Source organism: Musca autumnalis, unplaced genomic scaffold (assembly GCF_047663935.1).
Source record: "Musca autumnalis isolate F117 unplaced genomic scaffold, ASM4766393v1 scaffold_3, whole genome shotgun sequence".
NCBI lineage: Eukaryota > Metazoa > Arthropoda > Insecta > Diptera > Muscidae > Musca > Musca autumnalis.
The window spans coordinates 136,195,446-136,208,587 of NW_027411866.1; the positions used below are offsets into that span (position 1 = coordinate 136,195,446).

General features: G+C 38.5%; 1 protein-coding gene across 2 annotated transcripts in view; it reads right to left on the reverse strand.

Moving 5' to 3' along the window:
* Ptpmeg2 (Protein tyrosine phosphatase Meg2) overlaps positions 1-12,917 on the reverse strand; it is a 326,150-nt gene extending 313,233 nt beyond the window's left edge. Inside the window, exon 1 of one of the 2 annotated variants that reach the window (XM_073974523.1) lies at positions 12,668-12,917. Coding sequence is in view for 1 of the 2 variants with exons in the window: in XM_073974518.1 (XP_073830619.1) it covers positions 12,668-12,757 (90 nt within the window). In the remaining variant the exon portion in view is untranslated. The remainder of the gene's footprint in view (positions 1-12,667) is intronic. The other variant, XM_073974518.1, reaches the window with a different exon arrangement.
* Between the last annotated feature and the right edge of the window lie 225 nt (positions 12,918-13,142).

Below are 13,142 nucleotides of genomic sequence, written 5' to 3' on the forward strand. Positions count from 1 at the left end.
GGTCATAACGAACTGGTTATAGAGGAATTCAATGCTCAATGATGTTGTACCATACGGTCCTCGGCAATGACCAGAGGTGTGTAGTGCTCACTGAGCAGATTAATAGCTCTAAGTTTTCCACGCTCAATGAGGACGCCCTTACCAGAATTAGCGGGTAGAGTCAATGCTCGCCAGACATAACCATCGTGTCACCTGGTCTGACAAACGATATCACCTGGCAACCCGTTGTTTCTCTTGGATCATAACATCTCCCTATAATTGTCTCTATCAAAAGACCGCCCGATTTCATCACCTCCAGAGATTTCACCAATCACCTCTTCAGAGAACTGACCAACCCTTCTGATGTTCGGGTAGCAAAAAGGATGTTCCGGAACGTCATTACTGCGGCAGCCGCTCGCTATACAGGGGGTTAGAGGAGAAAGTGAAAAAAAAAAACTCACGGGGAGTTTTTAGAATAACACCCCAAATTTCCCTGCAAATGAGCTGGGTTGGCAGCCGATTACCGAAACGCTTTTGGTTTCGGGTCAATCCGGTATAAAGAACTCGCTGCACTACGTCGCATTAGACCTCTTCCTGCCGAGAATAAACCACCACAATTTACAATAAATGATGCTGCGAATGTCATCAGGATTGCTAAGCCATCTGTACACATATTAGTCGAGGACTCAAGCAGAACAAGCCGGTAGCTCGACTATTAAAAGCCTTTGTCACTGCCAAGTACTCCACTCTGTTTGAGGACACTTAGCAGACTACCCTACGGCCTAGTTTGAAACGTTGGATATTTAGTCATATGTGTTGACGCGACACAATGGTTCAGAAGTCGATTTTCCTGGCCAAATCCCAATTTTGTTGTTATAACAGCATAGAAAACTACTACATGTTTGATGCTTGGTTGACAGCCGCTGGCCGAAACACTATGGTTTCGAGTCAATCCGGTACGAAGGAACCCGTTTCCGTCGGATTGACCCAATTTTGTAGTCACCGATTCTATTCCTTTAACATTTTTTTAAATTTTTTGAAATGTGTGCTTTTCCATACCGTTTCCCATATAAATTTTAGATTTTTTACACAAATGGACATTTTTAAATAAGAGTTTTTATAAGAGTTTTATGAGTTTTATGAAAACACAAAGAGTATTTTTCAGTTAAATATCCATTACCGACCCAGAGAATTATGAAAAACTACTATATATAGTGCTTTTCATGCCGATGTATTTTTTTTGTTGCGAAAATGTATACTTCCCGAGATAAAGGCCTCCATAGTTTCGAAAAAAAAAAATCGAGTAGCCGAAATTTGCTCCTGTCTTCAGGAGAAAGTCTTAAATCACCGGCCAAAGGCCGGCTACTTAAAAAAACTTGCGATTTAAAGGACATTTTTGTATTTTTTCTGCGAAGGGTCGCTAAAGGAAATTTGTTCCATATATTTTTTTATTTCGGGCAAAAATTAATTTTTTTAAAAAAAAAAAAAAAAGTTTTGAAAATTTTTTTTTCCAAAAAAATTATTTTTTTTTGTATGGAAACAAAAAATATGAAAATATATAATATAATACATTTAAAAGTTACAGAGTTTTGATCAGGAATAAACGATTCTGAACCACTGTGCGCCGTATAAGAGCCGTCTCAGACAAGGAGGTACCATCACAATTTATTATGAGCGATGTTGCAGATGTCATTCGAAACGCGGGTTCACCTAAAGTGTTTGGCCCACAAGGAAAATCAATGCTAATACTTAAGACTCCGGATGAACACGGAGTGGAGTATTTGACAAGTGCCCTCAATATTTCGTTAGCCACACATATTGTACCAGAAGCCTGGAAAGTTGGTATGCAGGGTGGTCCCGCTACTGAAGCGAGACAACGATGCCTCTTGTAGCCAGTAGCAAAGATTATAGAGGCACTATTCCCTTGATGAGAAACACTTTCTCAGCACCACAACAGTATTACACGACATATCCACACATATCAGTCGAGGACTGAACGAGAATAGGCCGTGCGACCCAACAGTTATGGTGGCTCTTGACCTATCGAAATCTTTCAATACCTTCATATATGCCAAGCTATTCGAGGACATACAAAAGACTTAGCTCTAGCCGTGTTTGAAACATTGGATAATCAACTATATGTGTGGCCGTCATTCGTATATGGAGTTTAGAAATTAGATATCTAAGATCCGTGGCAAGGTAATATCTCCGGAACTGTTTAAGCTCTACCTTTCGGAAATTCCACACCCTTTAGATGGCACAGAGATCCGAATGTACGGCATAGAAATCCAATTGTACGATCTTGGCGTCTGCATCTGACGTGAGTGAAATATGTAGTAGGTTAAGCCTCTATATAGCTGATTTAGTGTAGTTCTTCCATCTGAGGAATATGAAAATATTCGCCTCTAAAGCCACTGCAACCTTGTTCTCCACATGGACGGCTGAAAGGAAACTCCCCCTAAATATATCGGGCTACTGTGTCCAGATTCCGACCACATACTACCCCACGATATTGGGTGTAACGTTCGATAATAGTGTGGTATGCAAATGTTAGCGTTACGCAGTGGAAAATATTCACACCTGCCGGAATACCGTCCTAAGAACTGCAATAGGGTGCTGTCTTGGTCAGAGAGGAACTAGAAACAGATAAATGAAAAAGATATACGAACGAACACATTTTCGTTGCTACAACGACAAAATGTACACTTCACGTATACGAACACAAACGCTGACAAAGAAACCTTTTGACCGACCACCTGCAATGCAACAGGCCGGTCTGTGGTAAGCTATGCGGCGACTGCGTGGTCTGCAAAGGTTAGCACTACACAGTGGAAGAAGATTCAAACCTGCCAGAATGCTGCCCTGAGGACTGCAACAGTGGACCATCTTCATGAGGAGACGAAGATTTTACCGGTCCGTAAACACAATAATTTCTTGTCGATGCAGTACCTGCTTGGTTGTTATCGCAGTGAGCATCCCCTTCACGAATTAATGGACAGGCTTCATGCACCCAGGCATGTCAGGAGAGATCTTCATGATCTAGAGAGCGGTCCAACGGTATACAAGAGAACCTCTAGACCAACGAACCTATCAGGCAGGCTTGGATAGCATTCACACTAATATGATTGCGCAGGCAGCACAGAGATATTGTGTGAATGTCGTCCTTAGAGACCACCCCCATCGATCGCAGCAGAAGAACGCCAGCTGCCAAGGCAAACACGAGTGGTTTTAGCCCAGTTAATATCCGGACGATGCAGCCACCACAATTCATATTGGACTCGAATTGACGTCACGATACCCAACACATGTCCAGCATGTGGATTGGGACCACACGATACGCTGCATTATTTTAGCTGCCCAGCTAACCTCACTCACCTGTCTCCTGATTCCTTATGGACGCAACCAGTCTAGGTTGCAGAATTATAGATTCTGGATACATAGGAACCAGAACCTCATAGCTGAAATAATACACAAACGAAGATATTTGCGTTGCTACAACAACAACACTTTATGTATCGAATGCAAAGAATCATTAAATATTTTTGTTGTCCACTTGCTTAAGACTTTGAAGTAGGTATCTGAACTTTCCGCTAAATTTAAATAAGGAATTTAAGTATTTTCAATGTCGTTCGTCTTCTAGAAATTTGCCTGCAATAGGAAGACGATTATTTTAGGAACAAACAAATGCTTCTAATCTTCTATAAATAATTTCGTATTTCCGTGTTTCGATTACATTCATCTGTATAATTGCCGTTGAGTTATTTCCATTGTGAATAACACAGCAGATGATAGGTACTATGTATTGGAAGGAAAAGTTTATTTTTAATGTAATATTTGGCATTGACATATTCGAGTCTGTAGTCGAATGTACAGAGATATCAGTCGAAGATTATAAGCTGACGGCATCTTGGTCCAGGATTTTCTGGAATTTATGCCAAATTTTTCTTTCAACATACATTTAAATGAGTATAGCTTTTTGCCACAATCATCCCGAAAATCCTAACAGAATTAGGAATATGAAATGAAGAAATAATATGCACAAGTGCCAAAATTCGTCCATATACAAAGGTTTTTTTGTGCTTGTTTCCTTACCGGAAACGTTCAAAAAGCCGGCAACAGAAATTAATAAAGAAGCTCAAAATGCTACACTACAAGAAAAAAACGCTTTTTATTCATCCGTTGTGCTTTGAAAAAAGTAAAACAATGTAAAAGGTAAACAAAAGTAACAATTTCAAATTAAATGAAAAAAAAATACCAACAAGAACAAGGCGGGCACAACACCACTCTCTCTATGTGGGAGACAAATAAAAAAAAAAAACAATCAAACATTAGTAATGTCATTTCAGCGTTTTTGTAAACGAAAGGAAGGGTTTCTACTGTTCAAAGCTACTTCTTTGAGTTCGACTGGATAATTGCAGCACAACTAGTGGAGGAGGTACAAGAATAAGTTGCATTATTTCTAACATGGATACTTGTAGGGGCACTACGGTATAGAAGACTATCACGGTGCTTCTCATAGATGAGAAAAATAAAAAAACAGGATTTTTTATGAAAACGACAGTTCTTATCTCAGTGGGACGAGAGAAAAGCTTGTAGCTGTGAAAATATAACATAACGCCAGCAAAACCTGTGTAGACAGCAACACATTATGTTGGCTGGCTGACAGCATCCTGGTCTCCTCTATAACGATCAGAATACCTGTAGGGGTCATCACATTAGCATCAGATCTATGACAGGCAAGTAGGAGGACAACAACATTGAGTATTACAGGCTAAGATGAGGATGTGGAAGAGACTGAAACAATCGAGCACCTTATCTATCGGTGCCCTAGACTGTCAGTCAAAAGATGTAGGCTGCTTGGTGTGTATGAGATGGTATCTTCTTCTTATTTTTTCTCCTCTATAGACACTGCAATCCTGCTAACCTATTGCAGGAGCCTTAACCCACATAAAGCCACTAATCGTTTAAAAGCCACAAAAAATTGTTGCAAAAATTGGCGTAAAGCTCTGTCTTTTCGAATATTGTGGGGTGTTTTGCATTTTGTTATAGCATTGTCTGTTATCTTCCATTTCACGCTTATAAAGCTTCATTTGACCTATGCATTCCCACGCAATTGGCCGAAAACCCAAGCAATTAAAAAATCGACTTTTCTGTAATTTTCGTCTTTTGATGAAAATTTTAAATATGCGATAAAAGTTTAATCATACCTGTTAGATTCATATTAAGCCAGGGATTTGTTAGGAGTGTATTAAGCGCATTTTCTCAATCAAAAACCAACGGATTGGAATATGAGAATACACCTATATTACCCTCCAATGTTTTTGGCACTTTTAAAAGAAGTTCCGATTGTTTTACTGCAATACGTTTTAGAGAAAAAATGTAAGAAAGTATCAGTCGGCTTTGCCGACAGAGATATACCCTCAGCCTGTGTGGATCGAATATTTTCGAACTTTTTAAGGGAGGTGCCGGAAGCACTAACTTCGAAATTCATCTAATATTCGAAGTGTTGATGAACGCAGTATTCGGCTCGAGCTTTCCAGCCACTACATATGGTGCCATAAGAGTTTTTAAAAATTTCGGCCTGTTTTCTCAGGAAATATGGGCTTGCCCCTAAAAAAACTTTTATAGTACGTTTTTTACATATGAGTTTATATATAACCGGATTTAACAAACCCACTGGATTTTAAATGTCAATTCCATTGCTTATATTTAAAATAAATCCTCAAAAAGAAGGTTAACCCTGCAAAAGGCTATAATATAAACATGGCCTTACTGTCGTAATTGAGGCAGCGAATGCAAGTTGCTTCTACAAAAAGTGATTCGAGAGCAGGTCTTAAAGTGAATTTATCCAAAATTTTGTGTGAGAGGTATCCGAAGTAGTGGACAAATATAGTACATATTCGAACCGAATCTATATCTGGTAGATATATTAGGATGTGTAAAGTTTGGACCAAATCGGTCACTCCCATCAAGAGCTATCGTGCGCACACTTTTTCCGAACATTTTTGAACTTCTGTGGGGGAGGTACCTGAAGGAGTAGACCTATATGACTTATCTTCGAACCTAATCAATGTTTGCACAAATTATTACGAAGGTCACATTTTGGACCGAATCGGCAGATCCGTTCTAGAGTTATCTAGCGCTCCAACCACTACACAAGGTGCCGTAGGCGTTTTTTGCACCTTTCAGGCTATTTTTTCAGGAAGTATGGACTTTCCCCTGATAAAATTTGTACCGTCGTATGGGGGCAGTGAATACAAGTTGGTACAACGAAAAGCAAAGCGATTCGAGAGCAGGTCCTAAACTGAACTTTTCCGAAATTTTTTGAGTTATCGTGCGCACAAATTTTCCCAACATTTTCCCGAAGGAGTGGGCCGAAATCCAAACTCACTGGGTTAATCCGCTTAAGTGTAACCGGGGTATTAAACTAAGTTTGGACAAAATATTACGAAAGCCAAATTTTGGACCGAATCGGTTGATCCGTTCGAGAGTTATCGTGCGCTCCAGCCAGACGGACGGACATAGCTAAATCAACTCCAAATTGTCTGAAACACAGTTCGTTATGTGGCTATGGGGTGGGTCATCATAGACTAAGAAAGTTTAACTTACTACTTCTTCCCCACCTATCTGTTGCATATACTCTCATATTATATCTTTCCTGCCTTTAACCCTTCCTTTCCGTTCCTACCCCCATTTTCTTCTCTAATTTCTGGTCTCCGAGTGAAGTAGCTGTCAACAATTAAAGGCAGCTGCGCATCCTATAACCTAATCTAGAGTTGTGGCGTGTGACGAGAAGTGGAAGTGGATAGTCGTAGACTAACCCCCGTATGTTTTTAGAAATTTTTTCATTTCAGTTTAAAATGTCAACAAGATTTCTTTAGATTGTACCTAAGTGCTACCACCTAATGGGTACTTTGCACAATATGTTTTTTACATATGAGTTGTCACTTTGCATATACATACATTTTGTAGGGAAGAAGTGACAACTCATATGTAAAAACATACCGTGTAAAGTACCCATAAGGGATTAAAGACCTTGCTTACCCCCTAGTGGATGACTTAGTGGCTGGTAGAAGTAAAATGGGATGAATAAGACGAAATGCTAGTCGTGATGCTGATTGAAAGACTAAAATGAACTGAGATGGTGAGTAATTTTTCAAAAAGTCAGGGCTAGAGAAGACAGACAGGCCTGAATAACATTCACACTGATGCAGTTGCTCAAGCAGTAAAAAGGTATCCTCCATCCATCGTAGGAGAAGAACACCAGTTTGCCTTGGCACGAGTAGTTTTAGCACCGTTATGATCCGGACGATGAAGCCTCCTCAATTTATTTTGGAACCGACTTGATGGCACGACACGCTGCATTTGTTTAGCTGCCCAGCTAACCCCACTCACCTGTCCCCTGATGCTTTATGGACGCTGTGAGTCCAGGTTGCGGAATTTTTGAAGCTGAATACAGAGGAAGCAGAGCCATTTAACTGAATAAAATATAAGAACGAACATATTTGCGTTGCTACAAGGGCAACAATCAAACAACATTTCCCAGTAAGTATTGACCCATATTTCGGTAGATATGAACTTCTCCTGAAAAACTGTACATAGTCGTGGTCAAGATAACAAGGCCTACCTATGATAAAAATTTCACCGATCCAAGGATTATTACTAAACAACGTAATGGTGATTAAGTTAAACATTTTTGGAATAGTCGAGACCCATATAAGTATGGACTTACCCCTGAAAAGTAATTGCAGTTGTTGCCAGTGGGAACAACTCTAGTTATACCATTAAAATGCTTGCGGAAATACCTGCATCCCAACAAGTGGTCACACGATTTGGTTATTTATACCCTTTTTGTAAACCGTTAAATAGTCGAGAAAGTGTCCATTATGGGCAGTCATTAACCTTATTCCAAATTGCAAAATCCAAATAACCACTTGAACTTTCCAAAATGGTGCTATACGTCTTCTCTGGTTCCAGAGATATGGATCTTAGAATCTTCATAACCTCATTCTATTGATCCAATTTATATACTTCATACCTTGACACTTAGGAAAATGGTCGAATTTAGAAAAAACTTTGGACGTACCCTAGAGGAAAAAAACTTGGCACTCCTTTACTTTAGGTGCACCTGGCGGAAAAATGCAACATTTTCACCCCTAATTCCAACGGTGTATAACTTTTGTCCCGAAAATGTATACTTCCCGATACCCAAATTTGACTTAAGTTAAACATATTTACTAAATTCAAATCGTATGGAATGATTGTTATTGCAGGTATGTATGTCTTGTAGCCCCGAACACACCAGTATACAATATCTATGGGGAAAGACCACACTTCCCGAGAAATAGGCCTTTGAGGTCTACAGACAGTTAATCTCTTAGTACCCGGTTATCGGCCGGGGATTTAAGACTTTCTCCTATGCAAATGAGAAATTTATTTTTCTTTCTTTTCTTTTATTCTCTGTGTAGCCTGTCTGTGTGTTCAGGGGGACAAGACTTATCTGTAATAAGATAGTTAAAGTGGGGTTTTAGAGGAACTTTCGAGGCATATAACGGGGAGTAACATATCCGGGACAAAATTAATATACCATTGGAATCAGGACCAAAAGGAATACCTGTGGGGAAATTGCCAATTTTCCGCCAAATGCACCTAAAGGAAAGATAAGCCAAAAATTTAAGCGTCTGGAAAAGGCTGGCCACTTCAATGTAGTGTCGAATTTAGTAGATACTTGGGATCGCGTAGCCTTGGGCATACACTAGAGGTGAACATCTTAAGCCTCGTCCGAAGGCCGTTCACATAGAAAAAGTTTCGGATTTAGGAAATCTTTGTATCGCTTATAATTAGGCAAATTTATTCATTCTACTTTTTACAAAAAAAAATCGTGTTCAAAAAACATTTTTTTGATAATATCCCTTGATCAATTTGGATAGGTATTTCCATACGCTTTCCAACGTTACCCATTTTATATAAATCGGTTCTGTAGGACCGGGTCGAACTCGGTATCCGGGGCCATTCCCCACCATTATTATACACCCCCGAGATTATCATAAAATTACCAATCTCTGGAAAAAATTTTCGGAACAACTCTAGTTTAGTAAAAACTACAATTTTTGAATTTTTTCCATAGGTAGATATTGTTTCGCTGATCATGGGAATGTATAATTTTCTTGTCGGACGAATCCGGTCATTTGACCCGAAAGTTCGGGTACAAATCCCGGGTTAGACCCAGCTCTATTTCACCGATTGCTACAAATATCAGTGAAACACTAATGGAAATATTCAAATTTCGAGTCGATCGGACAAAAATTAGCTGAGATTTCTCCATGGTAGAAGAAAACAGGTAAAGTAAATACTACAACAAATACAACTCAACAACAACCACATAGAAAATTGTTTTTGTTTGTAATGTTACTGTCATCGGTAAATGTAAACAAAACAAGGAAATGTCTAAATTATTGGAATTTAAAAAAACTAATATTTTTTCACATTTGATTTAATATTTTCAAAACCATGAATGAAAACTCTTTGGATTCCACTAAATGCATAAAATGTTGAACTTTTGCAGGGAAGGTACCTTAAGGAGAGGAACAATATGGGGCATTTTAGAAGTTAAATTTGGACAAAATATTAGATGAACCAAAGTTCGGACCAAATTGCTTACCCCATTCAAGAATGTTTAGCGTGCATACCATTTCAGTGACACTTTTTAAATTTTGGGGGGGAAGTACTGGAAGTTGAGGGCCGTTAATGCCCATCTTCGAACTGAAACTAAGTTTGGACAAAATATGACGAAGGTAAAATTACGGACCAAATCGAATCGGTTGACCAGTTCGAGTGCTAGGAACAAATCTAGTTTAGTAAAAACTCTCCGATTTTTTTGAAATTTTTTCCAGAGGTAGGTATTTTTACGCTGATTACGGGAATATAAAATTTTCTTGGGGGACGGACCCGGTTACCCGGTTATTCGACCCGAAAGTCCGGGTACCCGGTACCCGATAGACCCGGTTCTACTGAACCGATTCTTACAAAATGGGTATCGTTGGAAAGCTTATGAAACTACCTATCCAACAAGTGGTCATATGATGGGGTTATCTCCAGGGGTTCAGAAGTTATAACCAAAATACCTCTTTTTGGACCCGGGTTTTTCCATAAAACCCTCAAAAAGTCGAAAAAGGGTCCATTATGGGTGCTCAATAAATACACGTAATTTTATAGCTCATACTTCAACCTTTCCAAAATGGTGCCATTTGTTATAATACCTTCACTGGGTCCAGAGATATTGACCTTAGAACCATCGTACCCACTTTTTTTAAGTAAATTTTTTTCTAAGTAGCCGGCCTTCGGCCGGGGATTTAAGACTTTCTCCTATGGACAGGTTCAAATCTAGGGAATGGGAACAACATTTTCTTTTAAATTATAAATTTTCTCTAAGTAGCCGGCCTTCGGCCGGGGATTTAAGACTTTCTCCTATGGACAGGTTCAAATCTAGGGAATGGTAACAACATTTTCTTTTAAATTATAAATTTTCTCTAAGTAGCCGGCCTTCGGCCGGGGATTTAAGACTTTCTCCTATGGACAGGTTCAAATCTAGGGAATGGGAACAACATTTTCTTTTAAAGTATAAATTTTCTCTAAGTAGCCGGCCTTCGGCCGGGGATTTAAGACTTTCTCCTATGGACAGGTTCAAATCTAGGGAATGGGAACAACATTTTCTTCTAAATTTTAAATTTTTCTCTCATTCTAAGGTCAATATCTCTGGACCCAGTGAAGGTATTATAACAAATGGCACCATTTTGGAAAGGTTGAAGTATGAGCTATAAAATTACGTGAATTAATTGAGCACCCATAATGGGCCCTTTTTCGACTTTTTGAGGGTTTTATGGAAAAACCCGGGTCCAAAAAGAGGTATTTTCATAAGCTTTCCAACGATACCCATTTTGTAAGAATCGGTTCAGTAGAACCGGGTCTATCGGGTACCGGGTACCCGGACTTACGGGTCGAATAACCGGGTAACCGGGTCCGTCCCCCAAGAAAATTTTATATTCCCGTAATCAGCGTAAAAATACCTACCTCTGGAAAAAATTTCAAAAAAATCGGAGAGTTTTTACTAAACTAGATTTAAGCCGAGTGCTATACTGCGCTCCAGCCACCATCTTGGAACTTAAACTAAGTTTGGACAAAATATTACGAAATCCAAAATTTGGACCGAATCGGTTGATCCGTTCGAGAGTTATCGTGCGCTCCAGCCAGCCAGACAGAAGGACGGACGTAAATCAACTCAAAATTGTCTGAAACACATTTCGTCCAAACATACTTGGAGTCTAAAACCATTATTTCGATGAAGCACATTTTGCCCGTTTGAAAGTGTATATACCCTCGTTAGCATAAATGCTGAGGGTATAAAAATCACTAAATTGACAACACTAAAACCAATGGTAAATTGCAACGAGAAATTCGGAATGATTCAAGTGGGGAGAAGGAGAGTTAACTTTTTTCAGTGCTAAACGATGACCAATTGTTTGTGACTTAAGAACACGACGAAAAAAGAAAACAAAAAGCAAAGCAACGGCACAAAAAACAGAACTTCTATTTGCATGCATTTTTTATGAATTTTGCCCGTGTTTGCTGCTCTTCAGTTTTCACGTTTTTTTTTTGTTTGGTTTATTATTTTGCAAAGCCCACCACTGCACAGGAAGTAATTGTAAAGTGGTACCTTGGATTGTGGGGAGAACAATGACACAGACACAACAAACAACACACATAAACAGACTACGCATAAAAGCACACGAAAAACGAGATAAGCGAAAAAAAGAAGGAAAACAAACAGCTGGCTTTTTTGCAAAAACACAGCTACAACTTTTGTAAAACATGAAGAAAATAAAACAGCGGAGAGAAAAAATAAAACCACTTGCTGAAAAACAAAGGCCGATTTTTATACAATGAAGAACTTTTGTTGTTCTTTTTTTTTTTTTGTTCTGTCTTTTTGCAACAAATACTCATACTAATTTAACACAAAAGCCGACAATTTTTTTTGTGTTTTCATGTTTTTTGCGGTTCTTTATTACACCCTTCTTCAACAGTCGAAAAACAACCTCATCTTGTTGCGTCTTTCGCGCTCATCATCTCAACCGACAATCTATACAACAACACAAATGCTGTTACTGCTGGGAAGCGAGATGCTGTGATGGAATTTCTTACACATGAATATGGAGGTTGGGGGCGATGAACGGCAAACATTTAATACTACTGGCCGACTTTATCTTTTTTGAATGCCAACAAGAAAAATGACTGCCCCTTTGCCTTGCCAGTGCACTCGGATTCTTGCTTTAAACATCTTTACTACACAAAAATCTTCAAGAAAAAAATCCAATTGGAAATTGTGTATTTATGTTAGAAAAACACTTGTTTTTTTATTATATACTTAAAAAACTTAAAAAATCCCAATTGATCTTTTAAATATCAAACACCGCACACTATTTCAAGTTTTGCATTATAAGTAGCACTGCACAATTTTGTTTTGTTTTATTCCAACAGTCCATTTTTGAGGAGAGTTCACTTGCAGAAACAAGTCCATTTTGTTAATAATTTAATTACACCAAATTATATTCATCTCTCAATTGTTTATTATTCAATATACATACATATATATTTTTTGTTAATAATTTTATTTATTTATTTTGTCACTTACAAATTGAATTTCATCCGACGCCATTTTGAACGTGTCTTCTGATTCTGGTTTTTTACTACTCACTACAAGAAATCGTTGTTCGTTTTCCATGCAAAGAATTGTATTTGGCTGAACTCGCGCTGCGCTGCTACGATGTATTTGTAGTGAAACCAACAAAAAGAAACGAACTAACAACAAGAAAACACAAAATAAAAACAACAGAAGAATGTTGTGGAATGAAGAAAATGTCATAGGGTTCTTCTTCTTTTTTCAATGAGAATGAACTCACTTTGTGTTGATAACATGTTCAAACTGGAGATGTGTCATTCTCTAAGAAATGGAGTCAAGGTATTATTCAATGATGGCAATGTCAATATTAACCGTTAAATCTTATGCCAGACTATGTCCCAATTAAAATTAGTTATATGCCAGACTAAGAAAATTTTCATTTACATGAAAATGAGTTGATTGGTAAGAGATGTGAAGGGGGTGAAAC